Below are 26,633 nucleotides of genomic sequence, written 5' to 3'. Positions count from 1 at the left end.
CCCTGTGGAGACTACTCCTGGCAGATCAAATATTATTTATGGCTCCAAAATTAATTACCTAGACCTTTTTCTCTCTGCAGTTGGGAAAGCAGGTTATTTGACAGACACCACTCAGTTACAGCAGAAAATACTGATGGTTGTAGTCTGTCTATTAATATGCAGACACAATCCTTTGCAGAATAACAGCAAGTGCAAGTTCACCAAACAGGAAAACTTTGTTTTTTCTTCTTGGAAGAGAATACAGATATATTCTCCTCTCTCTCAGGAATGCTGCAACTATTTGTACCAGTTTCTTTTTCCTGAATTAAGCAGAGATATCCTCCCCTGACTCCTCAAATGCAAAAGCAGTTATTGATCCAGGCTAGCACTGGAGTGCAGTTGAGAAGTGCCTCTCTTATATCTATCAAAGCAGAATAGCTGGGAACATGTTAAAATAGATAAAGAAATGTTAAAAACTCTGTTTTTCAGAATCAGTAATTCAATAAGGCCAGATATAGTTTAGGTAGAAAAGACTATGTTGAAACAAAAAAAAAAAAAAAAAAAAAAAAAGCAAACTCCTAAATGAATATGAAAGTGAGAGAGTGAGAGCAGGCAGCAGGCACTTGTAAGCAGTATGACAGTAGAACACAATGAACAGAAAGAATGTTCCTACCCTTTTTTCCTGAGTGACTGATGTTATAAACAGGGATGGATTACACAGGAAGAGAAATTATAATGCCATATTCTTGACTGGTGAAAGTGGAAGTGTTCTCATTGATTTCTGTGTAACCACTTCTGTTTATGCCACTGAAAAATATATACCTATACAGGTGAGATAATGTGCAAGGATGGTGATGGTAAAAGCACATAAGAGTAATGAAAACTTATCACAGGCGCTGTGTTCCAAGTAAACACAGCTCATCACTTTAGATACCTTCAAGAAGTTGTTCTTTCAGTTTTACTTATGTTTTATAAGTAATAACAAATGCATAACCTTTTGTGTTATGAACGCCTTTCTAGCAATGACATGTTGTCATTAATCACTATAAGATTGATTATTAACTTTCATCTCGGCTTTTTCTCAGTGCACTAAAAAGTCTTGCCTGTACACACAATTATACCAAGATAAGCTATGTTCCAATTCTGTTTTGTAGCAAAAGAAGCACAATGGATACAGCCTTCTTTGGAGGAGGCAGTTTGTTTTTTTCTGTGGAGAAAAAGACATATTGAATGTAGTGACTCTCTGCTAACCTTGCAGCAGGCACACTGCAAAACTGTCCCACAACTACACAGAACACAGAAAATTAGGATTGTGGAACCTAATATATTGTTGACATTTTTATCTGCAACTGCACACTTGAGCTGTCTCTTGCTAATCCTTCCCTTTCTTCAGCATGCAGTTTTTGTACTGTATCTATGAAGAACTTATATCTGAAACTATAGGACTGAGGAGGAAAGAACAAAAGAAAATAAATTACTTGTCCTCATTTAGGCTTCTCTATGCTATACATAAGGGGCTTGGTAAATTATTACTGATTTCAGCAACATGTATATTTTTTCTCAAATCATTCAAATCTTTTGTATTTTAAGATTTACTATAACTTTACAACAATCTCATCTTTATTATTATTTAAAAAAAAAGGATAAAGGAAGATGATAACAGATTGTGAAGGTTTTACAGACCTTATTGTTCTTATTCTCAGCTAATAGTTTTGCTTAAAAACAGCAGAAGGAATGGTCAGCCCTTCTTGAAGACTATCTCCCTACCCCTTCCAGTAAAGGCCAAAAGCTCAACAATCTTCTCAGCAACTTCAGCAATACTTTGGATAAACTGAACAACCTGACCAACTGTCAAGGAAAAATGTATTCCAATAGCATGAAGAAACCTCTATCTTACATTTTCTTTAAGAAGCAGCAATAGCTTTAATACTAACTTGTCCAAATCTGCACAAAAGTCTGTGGCATAATCCAGATCACCTGGTATACAAGGTTGTAACATCCCCTGAATCCCCACAGATTTCAGCAAGGCCAGGATTTCATCCCTGATGCATAAGATCTCCAGTATTATTTTACTCTTATAGAGAGAATATGGAATATATTTTCTGCAGTTATTTTTAGCAATACTTGGACGGCTTTTGTTTTGTTTAAGGATATGTGCAAGAAGCTTAAAACTAGAAAGGCCCATTATAAACTCATATATAAACCTTATTGATAATACCCTCCAGTATCATATTTTAATATACATTGAAAACATTAAGAAAATTTCTGCTTATACTGCAAATATACTTCTTAAACCCATGGGTGTTATGCTTTGATTTACACATAAACACATCAATGATTAAAGGGTAAGACACAATGGACCTGATGAATTCTTAATCTCAGGAGCAGCAGTAAATTAAAGAAAAACACAGTCTTGTTACTGGTTGCTCTTTTGTGATTAAGTATTAGTTATCTGCTATGTTTGACATTCCTTAGACCTATTTATTTGATTAATTTAATTGTCGCCCTAATTAATTTAATTATTTGGTAGCAAGTGCTGAGAGGCTGGTGCATTCATGGTTCTCTACATGTTGCTCAGCTGATTACCAGCTCCACAGTTTGCTGAACTGGTAAAAAGCCGCCGCCCGGTCCCCGGTGCCCCTTTCGCTTGTCTGGGTTTGATTGATGTGCCCTCTGCTCGCTTCTGTCTCCGTGCCGTCGTTCACAGATTAATGGAGGGGATGGGATTATTCACGGTGGGTTTAATCAAGCATGAAGATAATTTTTTTGGAAAGGGAGAACCCTCCCAATCATTGCACTTTTGAAGTGATGAGTATACATAAACAACTCTTTGGTTTGCGAAAAGAAATAGAAAATAAAAGGCAGGGGGTGGAGGGGTGGGGGGAGGGCGGAGTGGGGGGCGGTGTGAAGGGAGGCTGCATTACCCGAAAACACAGAGAAATTCTGGGGGAGAGGGGGAGCTGGGAACAGGATTCAGGGGGTTTGGGCATTGTTGCAGTTGTCATCCGCGAAACTGACGCACGTTTACACAGCAACTTTTCAACAAGCGGGCGGCGTTGGGCCGGGCTCGCCCCGTCCCGCGGAGCGGCGGGGCTCCGGCCGGGCCCGGGGGTCTCGGCGCCGCCCGCCGTCCTCCCCCCGCCCTCGCCGTGCAGAGCAGGCTGCCGGCGCTCCGGGCAGCGATCCACCCCGCTCGGGAGCCGTGCCGGGGCCAGGTGCCCGGCCCGGCAGAGCCTCCCGGGACCGCCGTGCGGAGCGCGACCCCGCCGGCAGCGGCGGGAGAGACGGGGAAGCCCCGGCGCCTGCGCCCCACCGCGCTCTGCGGAGGGGGCGGGGGGCAGAGCGAGGTGGCGGCCGGGACCGGCCTCAGGCGAGCCCCCTGCCCGCACTTGCGCGGCGGGGGCGGCGGGGGCGGCGGCAGCGCGGGCGCGCTGCGGGCCGGGGGAGCGCCCGCCCCACGCCGCTGCCCTCGGCCCCGCACCAGCGCCGCCGGCCGCAGAAACCGCCCCGAAAGAGAGAGAGAGAGAACTTGTTCGTCCCCGTCCCCGCCTGCCTGCCTCCCCGCCGCCCGCGCATCCTCTCCCGCGGCTCATCCGCCCGCCCTCCGGGTCCTACTCCCCCCGTACTCGGGGCCGGTCCGCTGGCTCCGGCTGGAACGTTTCCCCGCTGGTTTCCCTCGGAGGGGTTTAGTCGGTAGCGGTACACCGAGGAGAGGCTCCGTCCCTCAGGCATCCTGTCTCACCCTGGGGGGGAAGGGAGCTGGGTGGGGGCAAGCCAGGAAGGGAGGATCTCAGTGGCTCTCCTAAAATCTATCAGCAGACTGCGAGGAGGGAAGAGTTTGGCACTTCGCAGCGAGGCTGGGCTTGTTTTCCCTAGCGGTGATGCCGCTGGACTGAGAGCGGCGCGGCCGCGCGAGTTAGGGGACGGAGCCACCCCCCACCTCCTTCCAGCGCCCCCCAGAACCGGTGCAGCGCCTTCAGCCCCAGCGGCTCGTCCCTGCCGCCCCACTGTATGAGCGCTGCTCCGAGGACAGGGCGGCTCGGCGCCTGCTAGGGCTGCTCTCCGCCGCCCCCCAGACTTTCCCAGCACCGACGAGGAGCGGCGCGCACCCCGCACCCGGAGAGTTGTCTCGGCAGGCTCTGTGCTATGGCGAGGCTGCGGAAAAGCAAACTAGCCGCCGGATTTCTATTACTTTTCCAGTGTCTGAGCGAACGCTGCCAGCTCGCCGGCGGGGAGACGCCGAGGCAGAGCCACGGTAAGCGAGGCCGGTACCTGCCGGGCGGGGCCGGCCCGGGTTCTCCACGGAGCCCGGGGCAGCGCGGCCGGGGCGGGGTCGGGCCGGGGTCGGGGGCCGGGCCGGCTCCGCAGCCCCCCGCGATGTGGGTTCTGCCGGCCGCTCCACGGGCCGCGTACCCGGAGAGAGCAGACGCCGTTCGGGGCTGGCTCCCCCTCCTCCCGAGAGAGGCCCGGGATCCCGGCTTCTCATCCTTCCCTACCCTGGCTTCTCCGGAAAGAGCTCTCTATGACTTCATTTCTTATTTTAACGAGAATTCGGGACTTTCCTCTTTTAATGAATCTGCCCCGTGATCACTGGAAGCCGGTGCTGTTCCCCTCCCCAGACCCTCCGCGGGGTCCCCGGAGCCTCCTTCCCAGCCGAGTACGGGAAGGGAGGGACGGAGCCCCCCGAGTCCCCGAGAGAGGCGCCCCGACAGCCTCCCCCGCCCCCCCTCCCGCGCCGGGGGCCCCCAGCTCTCCCGGCAGCGAGCCGTGGAGGGATGGCAAAGTTTCCCTGCAGATCCTGCCTGGGAGAGCTAGCGGGCACTCTCCTCCCCCGCGGAAGTCAGTAGCTTGCAGCCTTCCCTGGAAACTGGGCGTTGAGAGAAGGAGAAAGATAAAGGAAGAAGCCCCAGGCGCTGTGGGACCTGATCGTTAGGAGCGAGAGGCTCTGTTGACTAACTTTGCTTGTGAAGTGTCAGGGACCTCCTGTCAGTCCTTCTCGGAGACACCTGTTAATGCGTGACACACAGCACCTGTAGTGCTTTCTCTTGGGCCACTGTTTCCCGCAGCATGGGGTTGCCTTTGGATCACTAAAGCCTTCTGTTATCCTTCATTCCTGTGCTGTGGAGGGGAAAGCTGCTAAGGGATATCTTGGCACGTTTGCAGATAGTGAGAAAAGTCGTGGGCTTTGTGTGTCAGGGGACCTTCCTGCAGCAGATTCTGGTTTACAGGTATTTTGAAAAGCTGTGCCTGTGTAGTCGAAATACCAGCTAGATTATTAATAGATGGGACACGCCTACTGGCTTCCCTGGTGCAACGGAACTGCCCCTTCCTCCTTTCCTTAAACGTTTGATACAAGTGTGAAAAGTTTTGTGGTCACTGTGTAACTGATCCGAACAAGAGAGACTGGGTAGGTTTTTTTTAATGTCCAGCGAGATCATGCGCTAGCGGGACTTTCCCGGGCAGGGGCCCGCCACTGAGTTTTGGAATTGCTGAACGACGGGGTAGCTCAGCAGGTTGCTGGGGCCCACATGTCACTTGGGGCCAAAGGGAAAAGCCGGGAGGAGAGTTTTCTTGTACTGCTGCAAACCCCATGTTGCTACACTCAGGGCTGTAGGCAACAAATGTTGGTATTTGTTAATATTGGTTATAAGGTGGGGGGGGGGGGGGGGAAGTGTAGTGGTGATATTAGAAAAAGAGAATTGCAATCTTGTGTGGTAGTGGACTGAACTCATGAAGTTTATTATCCTTCAGCCAATGTATCCAGCCAATAAGATATTAGTGCTGACTAAATGAAGTATAACATATCAGTGGGCAAATAAACACTATACAACCCCGATTTTGGATATTAAGTTGTAGTAGTCATCAATTTCTGTACCAGGAGGTGCTAAATAGAAGATTTACTGGTGGATTGCTTATTCATAAATCATTTAATAATGTCTTGTGTCTTCCTGCATGTGTTATAGAGTAGGAAGGAGTTTGTAATCAGGCAAATATTATTTTGATATATAATACATTCTGAAGAAAGTGTAGCAAGTAGTTTTTTTCTTCAAGTAGCAAGATGGGCAATCTGAAGTCAGTTTTGACATCAAGATGTTTATAACTTTTGCATCTTTTCCATAGTTCTTGATTTTAAAAAAATCTTTATTGCTACAGTAATAATGAAAAGGTTTTTTTTCAAAATCTGAGTTTTATTTCCTTTTTTGTTTGTTTGTTTGTAATACTGTATCTAGTTGGGGAAAGGAAGAAAAAAAAAGCTCAGCTCAGATAAAACCTTTAAAGAATTAAAGAATAAATATTTGAGGTAGCTGCAAATTCTTGAGGGGATTCTGTTTTTACCTTTTTGCCAAACATTCAGTAACAAACTCCCTTATTGAAAATGAGTGGAATAACAGTATCAAGAAATGGAAACATATAGTAAGCCCTGGCAGGGCTGGAGCCGGGGAGGATTTCTGAGGATGCTCCCAAAGGGATACACTCGGATTTCAGCAGACGTGGGAAAAAAAATGCAAAGGCGTTTTTTGCCAGATCATTAGAATTATCTTACCGCAGAAAATCAAGTCGGACCAATTCAAGTGAAATAATTTTCTAGGCGTGCCGGAACTTACCTGGCTGCCCCCGGGGGTTTCTAAACCCGGACTTTGTGCCAGGCTGAAAGGCTGCGCTGGCCGGAGCGGGGCTGTCCCCGCCAGAGGGCGCAGCGGCGGCCGCGCACGGCCCGGCTCCCTTCCAGCCTTGTCCGTCAGTCCGTCCATCCGTCCATCCGTCCATCCATCCATCCATCCATCCATCCATCCATCCATCCATCCATCCATCCATCCATCCATCCATCCATCCATTCATCCATCCATCCATCCATCCATCCATCCATCCATCCATCCATCCATCCATCCATCCATCCATCCATCCATCCATCCATCCAATCTGCCCCTGGGTCCGTGCAGAACTTCCCTTTTGATGACAAAAATGCTAAAAATCCAGGATGGAGGTTCTTGAACACGAGTTTTGTGTGTATGTGTGTTTTACAGTAGCCAAACCGACTATGACATTAATTAAGTGAAGTGAAACAGACAGTCTCTTGAAAGCTCACAAAACAATGAAGGTGTCCAATTGTGTGAGGGCTCACTGTTGAAGTGCTGTCACAAAGCCTTGAAAGTGTTACATTCTTTTGCAAATGTCATCAGTCAGAATTGGGAGGCTGTTATTGTAATTTTTATTACAATATGTCAAAATATGTTCCAGAATCCTGATATAATTTATATTCATTGGACTTCTGCTGTCTCCAGACATCAGCATTCAGAGGAGGGGTTAAATTATTTTTATAGGATAAATTGCTATTAAGGAGTGTTTATCTATCATTTATCTACTGCTGAAATAGTAACATTTTGACATTGCCTGAATTTTACTGTTTTTAAAAAAAATCTATAATTGAGACCAAACTTTCATCATTGTACTTTAGGACCTTTGGCTTTTATTTTAGAAGTAGCAAAAAAAATACAAGATTAAACAACATGTATATCAGGTATATTTTCTCTGTTTGCATTTAAGTTTTGGGGTGTATTTTTTTTGGTTTTTTTTTTTGGTTTTTTTTTTTTTTTTTTTTTTTTTTTTTTTTTTTTTTTTTTGTAATTGATTTGTAAGCAAGGACTGTTGGTTTAGAGAATCCTGGTGAAATTTGAGAGCAAATCCTATTTGCACATCATATATATTTTACTAAGATTTCTCTCTAAAGTAGTCATCTCTTTTTTTCAACTTTCATACTGCCTCTTCCTTTTTTTTTTTTTGTGCTTTTTTTTCTTTGTCATTTCCTCTGAAAAAGTCGTTTGAAATACTGCTTGTAAATACTGGATAAGTTAAGACTATAGTGAGGTTGACTTAGGTCTTAAATTCAGTTTTACAGAAACTCATTTCCACAGTAAGATCAATACTCATAGTTCATTGAAAGTTTAAAAATCCCTTGGGAAAAAGTGTTTTTGTTTGGCTCTGAATATTCCTGTTCAGAGTTTATATCCTCATACAGGCACCTAAACTCCAGCAAATACTTGACTCAGATGTTAGGTTTTGTCTGACATGTAACTTGGAGCTGATGATAAATAACAGGGGAACTATCTCTCTACACTGTAAACAAATGTAGTCAAATGAAGAGAAGGTCTTTATTACTTGTAATAGTTTTTTGTCTGGTGAAAAAATTATTAGCAACACATACAGGCCGTTTAGAGCAAAACCTGGTGACATCTACTGCCTTACTGAATACCAGATTCCTCTAAAAAAATGCAGTTTAGGAGGGCTGTTTCCTTTCAAGGAAGAGACTCCTGAGACCATGAAGGAGGTAGATGAAGAAATGCATAATGTCACATGATGAGAGACTTCCTGAGGAGAATAGTCACAGACCTTAGTATTTTTCATTAAGGACTTTTTGGCAAATTTTGGTGGAGCAGTGCTGCAGGTCCCCACACCTGCACAGACCTCAGGAGATGGATCTTTGGACCTGAAACTTGTCTTTCCTACAGGACTGCTATGCACTAGTGCCTGGAAGTTGTTTTGCTTTGAAGTATACCAAATACAGTTATCACATGCTCTGTTGAATCCTACTGGTTTTTTTTCCACAAAGCAGATAAAAATTTAATATTAAAATAAATAAAAATAAAAGTATTATTTGACCCTGCCTTTTAGAAAAGTCACTGTGGTTTCATTAGACTGTGTGAATTACTGCACAGTTTTGCTGCTTGTAACTCTAAAAGCCCTGGAAAAAAGAAATCTCTGTAACATCCCCAGTTTCAAAACTTATTAGGGCTGTTAGTCTGAGAACACAGCTGGGGTCACAGGTATTTTGCGTTCCCAGTGTGGTTCATGCTTCCTAAGAAAAACGAATACCAAGGGAATTTAAGGTGGCCTTGGTTAAGGTAATCTCTCCTGAGGACTCTCTACAGAGGGAACTAAGGGAATTTGATGGGAGCATTTTTGATCCAGTACGAGGAAATGCTGCAAGCTTGCCAGCAGTGTGGAATTATATCCACCTTTTAGGTTTGATGAGGGCTGAGCTGGGAGTGTTAATGCGGTGCAATTGGCAGGTGCTGTATTTACTAAACTGGAGAATTGCATAATCACAGCAGGAACAGGAAGAACCTATGAGTTTGCTTTCTATGGAGAAGTATGCAGAGAGGCCATACTAAATATGCCTGAGGATTGTTTTTGGTTGTGGTTTCTCACAAATGAGCATAAAACATTGCCCTAAAGTAACATCTGTGAGTGCTGGGTGCTGTGTCTCATCATGGAACACTTCCTCTACTTTCTCCTCTTCTCTTTTTTTTCATCCAACCAATAAACTTAACTTCAGTTAGCACTCCTTGCAGTCAGCATTGAGCAATCAGTTGTGCTGAGTGTTTGGGGTTGAAAGAGCTCGTGTAACCTGTTCATGTCCCTCAACCAAAGGGCAGTGTGTTAGAGTGTGTTTCTGGGCTGGATTTGACCCAACCTTCTGAAGCAGGCAAATGGAGCAAGTTCTGAGGCCAGATCCAGGGTCAGGTGGGGTGCTTGAGCTGAACACGCGGTTTCATAAGTAGCATCTTGATGGGATGATCCATCAAGAGAAATGTAAGGATTGATATGAAGGTAGGTACAGGACACCACAAGAATGACACCTGTGCTCTGCTCAACCATGGTGAGATCCCTAGAGTTATATTTTCTTCAGTTTAAAGCAGTGCACTTTAAGAAATATATGAACTAATTGAGGACTGTCATGTGAAGAAAAAAGGAAAGAACACTGCCATAGAGAATAAAACTAAGAGATGACATGGTAACAATCTTAAGGTGTGTAAAAGGCTTCCACAGAGGAGGAACTTGTCTTCAGCAGCAACTAATGACTGAAATTGCAGTAAAGCAGATCCCTATATGATAAGGCTAGAGGAACAGATTTTCTATGAGTATTCTTCATCACTGAAACAGGTTAGATAAACATATGTCCAAAATGTCATTCCATCAAAAAAGGCAGCTGTTCCTGCCTGGGAGCAAATGGCTGAAGAATGTGACCTTTCTAGGTGTCACCCAGCTATCTGGAATCATTCTGTGTGGATAGCTGTAAGTATACAGGGGCTTGCCTTGATCTCTGCAGCTAGATAAAATACAAGCATGAATTCCAGTGCTCGCTTAGCTTGAGGCCTCTGTCTCTCATTTCCAATGGTATATGTGGCTTTAATGTGATTTTAACATACACTTTCTGTGGCTGTAGATGAGTTAAGGACGTTTAAAATTCTGCAGTAGCTAGTGTTCTTATGTCATGAAATAAAGCTTTTAAAATCAGATTTTGTTCTCACTTGCATAGAACTTTTACCTTTTAAAATGAACACTGTCTAGGTTCCATTATAAGCAGATAATTTTTTTTTTTAAGATATTCTCATGGTGACTTTTTTGGTCTTTAGGCAGAATCACTTATCTCATGCCATTTTGTTCAGTTAACAATCCTTGACATGAATAGGAAGAGTTCCACAAAGGGAATATATAAACCTTTCCATTTAACCTTTCTCTGGCAGTGTTTCAAATATATGCTGTCTCAGAGTTGATGCTAGGATCTCCATTCCTTTGCTTTACAGATGTAATTGAACTGTGTCAAAGGGCTGCTTATGTTTCAGGGATGCAATGACATTTATAGTATTTACTGCCGCTTTCCCTAACTGCTGTCATAGGGCACATTCTCTTGGAAGTTTCAGCTGCATTTAGTAGCAGAATAGGATGCAGTGGTTACCCAGTAATAAGCACTTAAAGTTGTGTTTCATTTTTTCTTCTCTTCGTGCATTATCCTTTTTTTCCCTTTTAGTTGTATTTTGCAAACTGCATCTCTGCTGAATAATTGCATCTTTTCTTCTCACAGGAGTTGCTGCTAGGATAGTTGTAAAAGGCGAGTATCATCCATTGTAAATTCAGTGGTTTCTGAAGGGTTAAGGTTTGTTCATCACTTTGCAGATTCTTCTTTTATGAGTCAGCAGCTGAACCAAAAATCCATTGGAAAACATAGTCTTGGCCTCCATAGTGAACTGGGAGCTGGCATGAGTCTTTCTTGTGGTAGTTGCTCCATGATATTCTCCAGCTGCATGTTTCTGCTTTCCTGTGTGGGTTAAAAGGACTCTCCGTTTGAATTTGCAAGCAAAGCAGTGTGCATCTGCAATTCAACCTCAGCCCCTCAGGACAGAAACCCAAGGCCCTCTGTAAGGAAATTCTTTGTGGCAAAACAGGTTTCAGAGTTCCTGGGTCCATCCTGTTGTCCCATCCTGCATCTCCTCCTTGCCCTTCCAGCTTGTTTCAGAGATTGCTTCCTCCTCACTTGCACTGTTTCAGCAGCTGATGTGGCCATGCTCTAGGTCAGATGGATCAGATCTGCTCCTTTTATTCAAGGGGGATTTAAAAAAGACAGAGAGTAACAGAAAAGACTCCATTTCAGAAGAGGTAGTGGAGGTGAAAATAAAATTATAACGAGGATGAATGTAGTATTTTGAAACCTGTGAGCATCATAAATCCTCTTAAAATAATATGAAATCTCTGGAAAAGTAGAATAGCTGAATACTACTAATAGTTCAATACTACCAGGAGTTATGTAGGTTTAGTCAAAAAATACTCAAATAAAAAACTAGTTGAAATTGGAAAATTATGTCAAAGTTGACATGCTTTTGTCAAGTATTTAATGGCAAGTGACAAAACAAGTAGCTGTGAGATTGTTGTTTGATGATAAAATAACTCATTTCAAATTTTGCATTTGAACCTTTAAACTTAGAATTTTTTTATTATATATAAACACAATTAAAAAGCACTTTGATTCAAAGTCTATGTGTTTGTCTATTTACATATATTTAATTTACTTTCCTACAGGAAGCATTGACTATTCAATCTGAAGATCAAAATTTTGATGAGGGTGGGAAATTAACTCTCTAGTCATCTCTAATTGAGACTTATTGCTGTTGAGAATATGTCTATGTAAGCCCTGTAAGAGCAGGCCATTTTATCTTGTAAAAAACTTACTTTTTTTTGATGACAGGAAAGGTGAGAATGGCTGAAAAGGACAGTTGTCTTGATCATCCAGCTAGGGTTTGGGTGTTTTGTTTTTTAAATTTAACATTATTTCTGATTGAGGTTGCTTCTTGGTTAATAAGATACATGAGACAACAAAATTAAAAGAGCATATTTTTCAGATTGCAGCTGCTGTAAAGATAATAGATTTATGTTTTACTTGCAGTGAAGGTATTTATGGACTAGAAGTTTAGCATTTGGCGCATTGCAGAAACCTGACCTCGATATCAACACAATTTATTACTGATTCCTATTTAAACTTATATATACACTGATCTAAACTGTAGTCTCAAATAAAATGGTTAACATGAATCACCATTATAGATTGTCATCAGTTCTGGTTTCCATTTACTTTTTATTACGTCTGGTATTCATGTTCTTTTTAAAAAAGTTTTTATGAATTAAGAATTTGTAATGCAATGCTTTTTAGTTTATTATGCAAACTCTGCAAGATTTAATAACTGAAATGTACAGTTGTAGACTGCAGAAGTACAAAGTTTTTCATGTTTACATTCAGCCACAGAAACCCAAAGTTTTCTTTCCCTATCAAACATCACGCTAAGCAATAACATAATTGCATTCAGTTTTGCTAATGTTAATGAATTTATCCTTCCCAAACCTTTCCTGTAAGCTGTTGGAGACATTTCTATCTTTCCAATGCACAAACAATACAATAACAGTAGTCAGTTGTCCTAACAATTTCTTACCTAGGACAGCATAGCTAAGAAGGGATTACTTAGGTCAGCAAGTATCTCTTTGAGATGAGAAGCAGTTGTGCTGTGAAAGTCTGTTCCACATGCCCCCATGCACCACAGGCCATCAGTAACATGCTTCACTTTAACAGCCTTTGGCCACATGGTAAAACTCCAGCAGACCCAAGTATAATGGGCCACAGCATGTAACGAGGTCATTGAGTTTGAGTTACTACAGTAGCAAAAAAACCCCAAAATTCTAGCATGCTTAGTCTGAAGGCTTGTTGGTCTTTATCTGGTTTTGCTTAGCCTGTTTTTTTTCCATTTATTTTTTGACTTAATACACTTGGCTCTTTCATCCCCTGGTTTTTTTCATGCACAATTACATGGACAATGATTGCAGAGTTGGTAACACTGGTTTTGATTAAATTCAGAGCCATTTTCTAGAATAACATTAATGACCTGCAAAATTACTCTTCTTAGAGATAACTTGTCAATTTGAATGGAGGAAAGACACTACCACTGTCTTTTGTCAGCCTCTTGAGCTCACCCCATACACCTGGAAAGCACCCTGAAAAAGTGTTCAAAAGGAGGAGGGATTATGCTCCACCTCAGCTGAGATGTCTGAGGATTGGCAGTTCTGCCATTTCATATTGTGTTGTACTGCAAGCTTGGATCCAGCTTGTGTTCTTAATTTTGTTTAGGTGCTCTGATGTTAAACCTCTGACTTTAGATTCCCATCACTTGCCAGCAAACAATTTGTATGCTCTACTTCCCCACTGCTGTTTTCAGAGCATACTTGTCTTACAGCTTGCTTGATTGTTCCCAGTATTATAGATATGTGTTTTATATTCATAGTTTACTTATTCTTGGAAGACCTTATAGAAGTCAGGTAATATCCTAGTTTTATGAATAAGAAGGTGGTTTTAAAAAGTGACAGCTTTGCCAGAATTAAAGATTCCTTTTTTGTGTATCAGAGTATGAGTTGAATTTTTCTACAATAGCAGATCTCTTGAGTTTCCCCTTGTTTCTTCAAATTCAGCAGTGTAGTTTCTCTCTGCATTCTTATCCTTCAATTCCCTAATCTCAGATTTTAAATCCTAGTCAGACCTCTGATCAAGTAACCTGTCTGTCTGTCTGGAAAAAAAAACTCCACATTAGAGTTGACTGAAGGTTCTGATTAGTGCAGAGACCACAAGGCTTAGTCTTGGACTGCTGCAGATTTTGCCATTTCTGATTCTCCTTCTTCACTCAGGTTTGCATCAGGAGAGGGGTTTTTCTCTCAGCTGTTTATATAGCATATCCCAAATATTTTTATATATATATATATATATATATATATATATATATATATATATATATATATAATAGTCTAGTGTGATAAGCTCTTTTCCTAAACACTAGCATGTCTGAAGGGTAGACAAATAGAGAAATACTGGGTCAGATTTCTTCCTGTTGGCACTTTGACAACTTGAAAAGTCTGTGCCCAAATCTTTTTGGTTTTGTCATTGGGTTCTTGGAGAGAAGAGAATGATGGTGTTCCACAAACTGTAAAATTATTTTTCCTGTAATTAAATTTTAAAAATAACAATCCAAACTCAGAAATTGCTAGGCAGAAGAAAGAATTCCAAAGCACTTGGGTTAAAACCCTGCTGACCAGAATGCTTTGATTGCTCAAAAAGTTTATCATCCTGAAAAAACAATCATTGCAAGATGTAAATTATTATTTTGCTTGATAAATATGATAGCAGCCTTTACTGGGACTGTATCTTCATGACCTTTTAAGGAAGAAGATTATTGGCAAATGATCTATAACACATGTATGTATGCACCATCCATGTATAATACTGTGCCTCTGATGCTATAAATCATGCTGAAGTTTCCTGTAGAGTAAATATCTTGCTGAAAACAGAACTGATAGATCAGCAGACTGGTGCTTTTCAGCACATGCTGTTTTATCACTGATGGTGAGTTTTGTTTGTTCTGCAGAAATAGTGATAAGTTAAAAAATCTGTATTTTAAAAAGCTGTTATTCCTATTTTGCAAAGTATATGCGTTTCCCTCCTCCCACCTAATTTGAAAAGAAATTTACATTGTCATTTAGGTAATAGATCTAATAGAGCCATTAGTTGCGGGGGTGGGGGTGGAACCCAACAAAACAAGAGAAGAAAGCAACAAGAGCAATAAAACCAAAACCTGGGGGGTGGGGGGGGGGGGGGACGACAGCAGGAATTGGGGAAGGAAGGGGGAGAAGGAGCAACCCACCAGGAAAATAACAAACCAAACCTCAAGCAGACTGCAAACTTTGGAGCATTTGGAGTTGCATATCTAGGCTTCAGTTATGGAAAACTTCCCCTATTTAGAACTGTGCTTAAATGGTTGCTTAACAGTATCATTCTATACAAATGGTATCCTACAGATGAGTGGACTGAAAAAGATGTAGATGTTTAAGATTTTCATCTGATCTTGGACTTTGGAATGTAGCTGACCCAGAAGTCCCAGCACATTTGCAACAGAGGCAATAATGTTTTGCAGCCTTGTTGCAGATCCTGAAATCGTTTGAGGGGAAAAGGATCTTTCAGCAGGCAGAAAAGACTGACCTCCAGGTATAGTTGTAGTGGATAACAGCAGTGAATAATCTCTTCTAATGCATGTTGCATTGTTCTTTAAGAGCTGGGCACTTGGATTTTTTTTTTCCTAATGTGATGTGAAAGACACGTTTAGGAGATGCACAAACTAAATATTCACTTAGATTTTATGATCTCTCTCCAAGGGACTAAAATGTGGCCTGAGCTTGAGAAGCAATAAGCACACATGGCTCACATCAAATTTAAGTGTAAACACTTATTCCATGCTGCTTCTTGAATGCAAATTTATGGTTTATTGTTCTGCTTTTTTACACAAAAACATTGCTGTTAGCTTCAAGGGATGACCCAGAGAAGTTAGTGAATCACATTTTTTATTCCTAACCATGTATAGATGATAAACGGAAGGTGAAGACTTCAGGATAGGAAGTTATATTCAGCTTTATCTTCAGAAGTTAGCTCTAGTTAGATCAGGTTGTAAAATAAAATTAGTCCTTTCAGCTTTAGCTTTGACCCGCCCATGCCTGTATTTGAATTTCATTATTTTGTCCTATTCTGCTGTTTTATGGCACAGCCTAGTGGGAGTGCATTCCAAGCCAGCATTCCTAGTGAAACTTAAAAACCCTGTGGCTAGAGAGATTGTCCAGTGTTTGGTTATATTTTATGGTGTCATAATTATGTTTTATTGATCATCCACTATAGTTTTAACTTCATCTCTCTACCTGAGAGTCTGAGACAGATGTAGGGCCAGCCAGGTGTCCCTCTCTTTCCAATAATCTATTGTCTGGAGGTCTAAGGAAATTTTTAAGTAGAATATTTTGAGGTTTGCCATGAAGCAGGAGAAGGCAAAGAGAAAAAAAATTTAAAAGATTTAAATTCAATATTAAAAGAAAAATACTTGCTACCCTTGCAAGCCTCAGTTTGGCTCAGCACTTGAAAATGTGACTGCAGCATGTGCTTAAAGTGCATACATAAAGCCTTCACCAAATGGCTTGTGCTAGAACATGCTGGTAGGTGTTGCTAAAATGTTTATAGGGCCTTTTATATGAAGAATTTAATTTAGGGAAAAAGAAAGAGGTTATATTCTACCCTTACATGCTTCAACACAGCCACAGTTTACTCCTAAAAGAGCAGCTTGAGCCAATTTGGAATGAGTCTTCAGCCCACAAAGCCTTGCTTCTAATTCTGTAGAGTGCTCAGCAGTGCTCAGTGCATGTGATGTGTTTCAGTGTGGGATTTTGATCACAGGACAGCTTGATGCCACTTTCCCACAGGCAGTGAGCATGGCTTGTGTGCTCCCAGGAAGAGAATGAATGAATGGAGGGATTTTTACCTCGTTGCTGAAAACCCACTCCACACCTCAAAGTTGTTCATTATACTCTTTGAAGGCATTTGGGATTTGGAGGCTGAAAGGTTCTGGATGCCTGTTTCTTTGTTGATGTTTTTATTTGTATTATTTATTTATAATGTATGATAATTTATGGTTTGCTTATATCTAAGGGTAAAGGAAGTGCATTTGGTTTTGGAGTGCTTGAGACTCTTGAAATGGGAAAAAGAGAAGCAAGCAGAGGAGTCCATGAGTTGACTGTGAGAGCTATATAACTATTTGCTGGGCTGGAATGAAAGACCTGATTCAGTTCTCTCTGTACATTTTAGCAGCCGTATTAATTCTGTGGGGCTATTCAGCCTGGAAGTCTAGGGAGAGAGATCAAAACATCCATGTGAATTGCAGAAATAGGTTACTTTGAGGACAAATATTCTGCTTCTGTAATTTAAATCTGTAGGGAGCCAGAGAGTGAAGACAGGAAAAGATACATTCAGAAGCTCTGTAGAACTCCATAGAGAAGCTGTGTCCATTTAGAGGAAAATGCTGCATTTGCTATTCTAATTTGGTTTCTTTTTCTGTATTAAAAAGTAATTATTAAAAAATAAAATAAGAAAAAAAAAAAGGAGCTTCTCTGCCTCTATTGTCCTGAAAATCAGAGAAAGGAAGAAGGAAGTGTCTGTTGCACAGTTTTAGGAATGTTACTAACTTCTAAATTATATAGGACAGGTAAACTGGGAAGGAAAGCTTTCCAGCTTTTATCTCCCTGCCAGGTGACTGCTATTATCAATGGCTGCAATACATGAGGAATGAAAAGACTTTTTGTCTGGGTCTGCTGGGCTATGCTTCTAGGCATTCAGGAGCTTCCTTTTTCACCACAGAACACCTGTTTCAGCCAGGCATCACAGGGTAGGGGAGCAAAGGCCAAGAAGGCAAAGTGGGACCCTCCTGGTCTGTGCCATTTCTTCCAAAGCCCAATTGTTTCCATGTTCTGTAAACATGTTTTCTGAGGGGAAATGAGGAAAAAAATTGAATAATAGTGATAAAGAAAACTACAGGCTCTTTGCTTGGCCCTATGATAATTTCCTGTATCTTTCCAGCTGTACTGTGGCAATAGTGGTTTAGCTTGTAGCTTGACAGAGTAGCCTCTGACCCTCCTTGAGGCAGTAAATCCCAGCAGAAAGCACTAAGGTATAACCCAAAATAATGCTTCATTAAACATGGGATGCTGAATTTAAAACTTGTTCTGCACTCCTTGCATATCCCTCTGCAGTTGTGGGCTGTATTTCCTTAACTTGTTAACTGACATGGTAGATCACTTACCTTTGTTTGCTGAGGCAAATTGCTCCAGTCTTCAACATTCCCAGGAATCCTAAAAAATGGTTCTGACCAGAGGTGCCCATCTCCCTTAGGTTGCTCTTTTTATGAGGAACGAGGCTCTTACTCACTTTGGGGTTTTGATACCCACCTGCCAAGGGAAGTTCATTGACCTATACCTATTCCTGCTGTTTATATTCTTCCAGCCAGCTGGCATCTGATGGCCACCCATTCTACATACTCAGTGAAAACTTCCATGTACATTTAATGATTTAAAATCATGTCATGTGCTTTTTCTCCCTCCCATCTCTCTTGGTATTTTTTCTGTAATATATTTTATTTACCATTTGTGGATTTAGAATGGATGGATTTGAATTTGGCAATAACTGTTTATAATGTTTTCCTTAGGTTCCATCATCACCATTTATTAAAGTTGTTTTTAAAGACTGATGAATTTAGCGATAAAACTGCCACATCTAATATCTGTTATTATTTCTGTTCATTTTACCAAAGGAGAATCTGAGTATTGAATGACTTGACAAGATCACACACAGCAAATTTAGTGTAGAAACAAGGAAAAAATCTCACCATTTTAATTTGTGTTTTCATGTTTAACCTTCAAAGCAGACACCGTATGCTTTGTAGTGATGTAACTTAAAATTGAATGTACAAAAGCTACTCACTAAAACACAAGCCAATAGCATCTTTGCAATTTCTGTCAGAACTCCTCCATCCATCAAGAGCTCTCGAACTTCCATTTAAATATTTGGCAGTCCAAGACTGGTTTTTTACTCTCCCTGTTGCTGCAAGATGGCATTCAAGCTTACTGCTGAGTAGAGCTGCAGTCTCTTAAATTAGGGAATCTGTTTTGCTTCTATGAGAATTCTAACATATGCTTTAAAGAAAAGAAACCCAAACAAATCAACTACAAAATCAAGAACAACACAAAAAAATTCCACAAAAAGAATTTCGCCAAATAAAAAAGCCTTCCACTCTGGCTGAAGTTATTAATTTAGTTTTGGATTGTATTTACTTGCCATTTTAGATTTTTAAACACTTTTCTGTAATTCTCTTCTCCTTTTTCTCCTCTTTTGACTTTTTAATTTTTCCTTCAATGCTGTGAGCAAGAAGGAGAAATGGAAGTTTTATGAGGCCAAAGGAACGGGCAGAGACCCCCACTGTCCTGGACTAAAGGTTTGGCAGGGAAGTGGAGGCCTGGCAGGGTCTAGGTTTACATTCAGCATTTTGAAGAATATAATGAGGGTCCTGCAAATCGTAGAAGAAAAGAAATCTGGAGAAATTCCATAGCCCAGGGATAGTTACATATACCAAGACCTTTTTCCAAATGCTGCCTTCAGATGCTGTTCAGAAGAGCATGAAGTCCTTTGCCTCAGTGTGCAAAGAGAAAAGAAAAATCATGTGACTCCCTAATATTTCTTATGGCCTCCATATAAAACATACCTGGTCTTTCCCTAAATTACAGTACATAGTCACAGGAAGCAAAAATGACTTAATATTGTAACTGAGCTTGGTTTTGGGACCTACCAACAGCAGAGGTATTCCAAAATTTAAGCTCTGGTATTAGAAGAGTCCCATATTCTTTAGGATGTGGAATCCAGCACTACGATTTTTGAGATTCTTTCCTTAATGGAAAGATTTTAGAGGATGTAGTTTAGAAATAGAATCACAGAATCCTTCATCACCTCATTTTACCTTGAAAAAGATATGCCAAGTCACCAAAGAGCTGTTCCCAAATAAATAATGGCCAGGAAAAGGCAGCCAAATGTGACCTGTTAATTTTCTTCTGCAATAAATGCATCTGAGCATTTAATCTAATATAAAGACCTCTTGTGATATAAAATTAGTGACCTGCATGATTTATTTTTTAAGGTCTGCTATAAATTAGATGCATCAGTTGGATCTTTTGGGGTTTTTTTCCTAAAGAACCATTATCTGGTTTGGAAGTTTAATCAAGCCATTGAGTTTAATTATTGTCTCATTTCTGAAAGATATACAATTGCACTAATATTTAGAGCAGATTTCTAGGAAAAAAATATGTTAAAAGATTTCTAATCCTTTACTTAAGAACTTCCATGAGAGATGTGCTCCATTTAGCTTGGAATGTCTGGTTTTACAACAACCACAATACATTTGGAATGCTCTCCACAAAACTGAAAATATGAAACTTTAATGAATAAGATGAATATAACTTACAGTTATGCCGTGCAGTTCTGCAACTGTTACTGTGCAGTTCCCTAAGTGCTTAATCTTGGGCATTTACCACTGACGTCAGTGGGAACTAAGTGCCCAAAAGCTCCTTAAGCACTACTAGATGTGTGGTATGCAGGGTTATATTTTGCATTTAGGTTTTTTTTGCAGGCATTTATTTTCTATTCAGTTTCAAAATAATGCCAGGTAATGTGAGAGTTTTTGCAGCTTAGTAAGCAATACATTTGAGAGCAAATTGAATTCCAGCCATTTAGTCTTTGAAATCAAAATAGTAAAGATAATAGTCAGTCTTGGGACCAATAACTTCTGATCAGCAGTCTGCTGTGCTCAACAGGACTTTTGAATACGTGTTTCTTGAAGAACATTTCCCATTGGTTCCTGAAGAGCTCAGCTCTGCTGGTCTGGGAAACACAGCACTCTATATACAAGAGGTTGTCAGGTCTTATGGTCCCCTTCAGCTGCTAAATAATTTCTAAAGAAATGTAAACTGTCCCAGCTGTGTAGGAAGGATGCAAAATAAATTAGAAATATTTAGAAGGAGCTGTGGGACATTGTGAATTTACATATTGAAAATACTTATGAACCCATTTTGACATTCAGTATGTAACCTCTTATAGGAATGGAAAGATAGGAGAGTGTTTGTAGGTACTTGTATCACAGAATCACAGAATATTCTGAGTTGCAAGGGGCCCACAAGGATCATCAAGCTCTTAAGTGACGGGCCCATACAGGGGTTGAATCTACAGCCACATTTTTAGCACGATGCTCTGACCAACTGAGCTCTATATGAATATGTGTAAATATTGTCATGTTTAAAGATATGGCTGCACATCAGTTACACAATAAATTTTCTTTGTTTTCTTTATTTGCATATTCCTACATTGATTTTCACAGTCTTTATAATAAGGATGTTACTTTGAATATTTGGTGGGCTTACTTTCCAGAGGTACCATTCCTTTTACTATTCTCAGAGCATAATTTTGCTTTCTTTTATTGACTGAATATCATCTGTTAAGGAAATACAATCTTCTTTATCCTAGTTTAATTACTGTTTTCAGTATTTTGTCATCTTTTTAATACTCAGTACTAATCAAAATCATAATTCAATAAACTGCAAAGAGCATCTAGTAATTATCTTTTCTCAGTGTTTACTTTTCCACTTTTGACTTCTATTAGTAACTCATACAGTGTCTAATAGTACCTCATAGTGCATTCAAATAAAGTGACTACCTGTGGACGTCAGGGTTCTTCTGACTGTTTTTTGCTAGTCTTTATACAAGCAACTTCACATTGTGCACAGCTCTATCTGTGGATGTTAGCCTGATGGAGAAGCCTGCAGTCCCAAGAGGAGGAAGGCAGGTGAAGCTCACAGAGCCCTCCAGGCTGGGAGGATGATGACTCTGCTCACCCAGTGAGGGACACAGCTCTTGGAGGGTGGGTGACTTCTTCTCCCTGAGTCTGTGGCATAATGAAGTGGGGTCTGCCTAGGTTGTTAAACCTGGGGGCTAAAACTCATGTTGAAACAAAAGCCAAATCATGTGGTATCAATACTGTAGTAGGTATTTACTGCTTCAAAACTCTCCATGGGCTGCAGGATCAAGTTTCAGGGGGGAAAATCCCCTACTTGCTTATACATCTAATTAGTTTTTCTGTAGCAGGTGGATACTTTTTGTGTTTGGCATGAGTTATATGCTTATCATATAAAAGAAAATAGAGGAATAAGCCTAAATTGAAACAAGATGATTTGAGGTTTACTACTCTTAAAATACTGTTCTTTTATTTGGGGAAGCAGGAACTGAAGAGATTGGGAAAGCCTAATGACTTTTCATATATAGACCTCATTGGCAGATATGCCTATGTAATTTCCTGCTCTTGAGAGTTTTATGACCTCTTCAGCCCTGAATTTCTGTCTTTTACTGCAGCCCTCCATCTGCTGAAGAGAATGAATCTTGCAAGAAATAGTTGTAGGTAGAGAAGGAGCTTTGTTGCTCTCCCTCAGCAATCTATTACCAGCTTCCTCAGGATTCTTCATTAGGACACCTGAAGTGATACATTTTTTAAGAGGGTTTAATTATAGGTCTAGTGAAATGTGAATAAAGAAAGAACTCAGCAGGCAAACAGATGTTAAAGCAAATTATACAAAGTGTTGTTGAAAGAGGAGCCTTTGAAACCATACATACTCAAAGATCTGTTATAATTTATCCAACAGTTAGAGCAAATAAATTCCTACCATTTTTACCTCATAATGATAATAGAAATAAAAGCATTCTCAACTGAATATCAGTCTAGGCTCAATCTGTATTTTAATAGGTGTGTTGCTTGTTTTGCAGATGGTTTTGTAAGAAACATGTTTTGTTGTTTTTTTTCTTTTGTTTTTTAAGATGACTGAATCATGAAAATATATTCCTTCTAGGGAATAAAAAGAAGCTTTTACCTTTTTATCCTTTAATTTTCAGTGTTTCTTCATAGCAAAAAAAAAAATCTGTTTTTTTTTTTAATTTGATAGTAGGTGACATTTTGCCATGTATTTATTTTGTCAAAATGAGAAAAACAGAGATGCAGGCAATTATACCCAAGCTTTAGACATTTTGAAACAATTATTTAAAATTTTCAGTTATTTACTGACAGTGATTTTCCTTTTTTCTTTTTGTTTAATATCTCGGTGACAAGAAAGGGAAGATTATTTCTTAACTGTTTAGTGAAAAGGGATTGTTGCAGATCTTCTTTTTCTTTTCTTCCCGAAGACATTTGTTGTGTATCCCATAGAAATTGTTAGTTCAAATAGGGAAAATGGTTACTAACAGAAGAACTGTAATGGACATGGTAAGACTGTGAAAAAGAAAGGAGAAGCAGCTTCTCTCCAAGCAAAGAGAGATTCTCCTAATTTTGCTTTGGGAACTGGTCTTCTTTAGTATTTCCATAATAAAATTTTCAATAAAATGGGAGTATGCTAGTAAATTCTGCTCTTGTGCTAACGATTCCTTTTAATCTGTGTCAGAGGAGGACTAGTAATTCCTGTAAAAAAGTAATAAGGAGATGGCAAAGTATGAAAAAGGCATGAAATATAGTCAAAATTCTCTCATTTGTTGATTGAAACTGAAAATAAGCCCTTATCATCTGCCTCCTTACTGGAAAAAAAGACTGGACCATAAAAATATTTAATGGATGTAGAAAAAGTGGCTGTGCTTCTAAAAGACATGAGAACCATCTCTTTCAGCAGTGGGAAAGTATACACTGATATAACTGAGCATAAAATATTTCATATAGTTCTGATCATTCATTTGCTATAAAAACTCATTAAAATTGCAAAAGGTGCAGAGGAAGCGTATTTGGGATGAATAGAGCAAACAATTCTCTGTGAGGTAGGATAAATTTCTTTAGTCTCACAAAATCAAGTCTAGAAGAAGTCGCAATACCTTTCTGTAAATATATTTTGGGAGAAAAAACAGAGAAGAGGAGATACTGGAGGTAAAGATCAAATAGATATAGATTGACCATGAATGAATTTATGCAAATACAAAGGTCAGTTATCAGTAGAGAAGGAGGGTTCAGAAAGTGGTTTCTTTCCAAAGTCAAAGAGATTTCTAATGAGTGCACACCTAAATTTTATGGAATATTATATAGGGGATACACATCTGCACTGTACTGGTGTCCTAAATCTGGCGTTACTGCTGCATAACTTCACCTGCTCCTTTTGAGTCCTGTAGTACAGTACTGCAGAGGAAAGTGTTTCATCCATCTTGGGAGGTAATAAATGAGTCTCAACACTGCTCAGTCAGTCTTCCACAGATAAACACCTTCAGGAGCAGGATGAGGAAAGGGTGTCACCCAAAGTCTGTGACTGGAGGTGTAAGAGGAGGAGACATGTTCACAGGCAATCCACTTTTTTTGCATGTTCTGGCCTTGCAATTTCCTTTTTGATGTTATCTGAAAAGGCACTGAAAATCGTGTGTGCAAGACTCCAAAACAAGTGCCACAGATTCTGCTGCCTGGAGAGCATCCCAGTGGGCCTTTGTCCAGGGGACTTGGCTTGCAGTTTCACCGACAGTGCTGTCTGTGGTCATGGGTTATATCATAACTTTGCTGTTTCTGCTCCAGATCTCCCAGAGAGAGTGGTTTCTTAGCATCACAGCTGTGTGTCTAACCTGCTGGCTTCTGCTCAGCTTTTGTGGCGCGATTGTTTATCTACAGATTTCACTCAAGGTTTTCCCGTAATGTTATTATGATAGGTGCTTATATAACCCTGCTATACTACTTTGCAGTCTGTCCAAACCTTGCAGCATGAATATCAAGAGGATGACTGGTCATTGGGTTTTAAAACCAGTGTGGCCCCTGTGTAGTGGAGGATTGAAAATGAAGCATCATAGCGCTGTGTTTGAGTCCTTCAGGCATTCCCCTGAAGGGATACAGGCATGCCATGCACATCAGAAAACCTGTTCCTGAATCCTGTAATTAATTTGTGCTCAAGTACCATGATTAGATTGTGTTGGCTCCTGAAAGTGATGTAATTTCAGTTATGAGACTAATGCAAAGTGTCATGGCAAAGCTGGTGTGATAACAAATAGTAAAATTTTATCATTATTTATTAGTCTTTTAACTAGCAAAAGCAGCTTAAAGCTAATCAAGGGGGGACGGGACAGGAACATCACATCTGTGTGTCCCAGCACCCACTGACAGGAGAAGAAGAACCTCCTTTGAAAGGACAAATGAGCAGTGCTCTGCCATTTGAACTTGGGAAACATAGTGAGACGATTCCAGCTCCTTACCCTGTGCCATTCCTCCTTTTTCTGAAATGTCATTTAAGCAAAACAAAGCAGAAAGACTCCAAATTAGGTTCAGTAGCAAAAAGAATCTTGAAGAAGTGGTGAAAATGGTGGCCCAAGTTGCTGCTTTAGAGAGACCAAGACAGTTAGCTGGTCAGTCTGACAAAGAAACTGTAACTGGGGATGCTGGGAGTGTGCTTTCTTGCTTTTTTGTTCTTGGAGCTTATTTCAGTCTTATGAAATCTGTTTACAGGGGACAAAGAGCACTTAACACCTCTTTCATAGTCCAGTGTCTCAGTGTATTTCTTTAGAATATCCAGGGATAACACAGCTGTACAGGATATTTTAAAAGCTGGAAGACAGATTTGGGAATATATGTATGGCATCATCAAACTAGCTCAAATGTCTGTGGTGGGCAGCTAAGTAGAGTGTCCACTCCTAGGGTTCACTGGCAGTTGGTAACTTCAGTGTTCTATTGTTAAAACCTGAGTACACATGTATCTTACAAAAAATCTGATTTAAAGACTTCAAGTAATGAAGACTAGAACATATAATTCCGTCCTACAGTTTTAGCATAGTGGCCAAACCAGTTTTCAGGACTTTCACTTTCAATCCTAGTTCTTTCTAATATTGTCTTTGTAAAAGAACCTAACAAAAAATCAATTTGTGTGCTTGGTCTCCAACAGATTTTAGAACAGTGTTCCTTCTTTTATGGCTCTTGTCTTCGAGGGTGGTAACAATTTTTAGTACATTTGCATGATTTCTATAGCAAGGAAACTTCCAGCCTTCTTTGAATCACAGGGGGAGTGAAATCATAGTTGTGTTGTTTGAGCTCCAGGATTCAGGGAAATGTTATTTATGTTGCCTGTGTTTCTCCACACACAAATAAAGACATATGTCCAAAGAGTTTAGCAAGAAAGAGAAGGATGGCTAAGGGAGCTTTTTACACTCACTCATCAATTCCAATTGCGCACATTTCTGCATCATGCGAAGAGAGACTGTAAGAGCTCCTCTGTCCTCAGGACTCCCAGAAAAGGCAAGGTTGCAGCAGTTGTTTCAAATGCAATTGTGCTTTAGGAATTGATTTTTGGTAGTGTCGCATTAGTGTAAATAAAATTTCTTTACTACATATCAAAAAATGTCAGGTAATGGGAACGCCCGAGAGAGAACCAAAATTTCCATTCTCTGTAAGTTTGCTATTGAATTCTTTTCTTTGCTTCAGACTTGGTCTTTTTCTTTGGTTCACTGAAGCACTGATTAGATGTACAGTATTAAATCCCATGTAACTATTAGCATCCAAGTACTGATTATAGGGCAGCAGATGTCACAAAAAAACATTATGGTAATAAGGACATGCATTTAGCAGCCAAATTTTGCTATGGCTGGAAACTTCCTCTTTGTGAGGAGCAAGTGCTGCAGTGTTTTGCCTGGCATTACTTTAATGTACTCTTCAAAGTGATTTTTATCAGTAATAGGAGAAAATAGGAATGTAAACTTTTTGATTTTCTTTGGTGATGTTGGAATACATCTCTTACTCCAGTGTAAAGACTGAGTAAGCAATAAATTCACTCTGGTACAGTTTTCTGGCTTTTCAATGCAGCTGATAACAGCCTTGTATCCCTGCCTTCATGAACCAAGCTTTACCTTCATGAACCAAGCTTTACCAAGAAACTGACTCCAAAGTTAAATG

At 40.4% G+C, this 26,633-nt stretch overlaps 1 protein-coding gene across 1 annotated transcript in view; it reads left to right on the top strand.

Annotated features, from left to right (window-relative positions):
- The first annotated feature begins 3,710 nt into the window (after positions 1-3,710).
- The window catches only part of PLXDC2 (plexin domain containing 2), a 250,177-nt gene continuing 227,254 nt past the window's right edge, over positions 3,711-26,633 (top strand). Inside the window, exon 1 of the mRNA XM_059842010.1 lies at positions 3,711-4,234. Coding sequence (XP_059697993.1) covers positions 4,126-4,234 — 109 coding nt within the window. The 5' untranslated portion in view covers positions 3,711-4,125. The remainder of the gene's footprint in view (positions 4,235-26,633) is intronic.

This window comes from Haemorhous mexicanus, chromosome 1 (assembly GCF_027477595.1).
Source record: "Haemorhous mexicanus isolate bHaeMex1 chromosome 1, bHaeMex1.pri, whole genome shotgun sequence".
NCBI classification, from domain to species: Eukaryota; Metazoa; Chordata; class Aves; order Passeriformes; family Fringillidae; genus Haemorhous; species Haemorhous mexicanus.
Note: the sequence above shows the minus strand (reverse complement) of the source record. Positions and strands in the feature narration are given on the sequence as shown.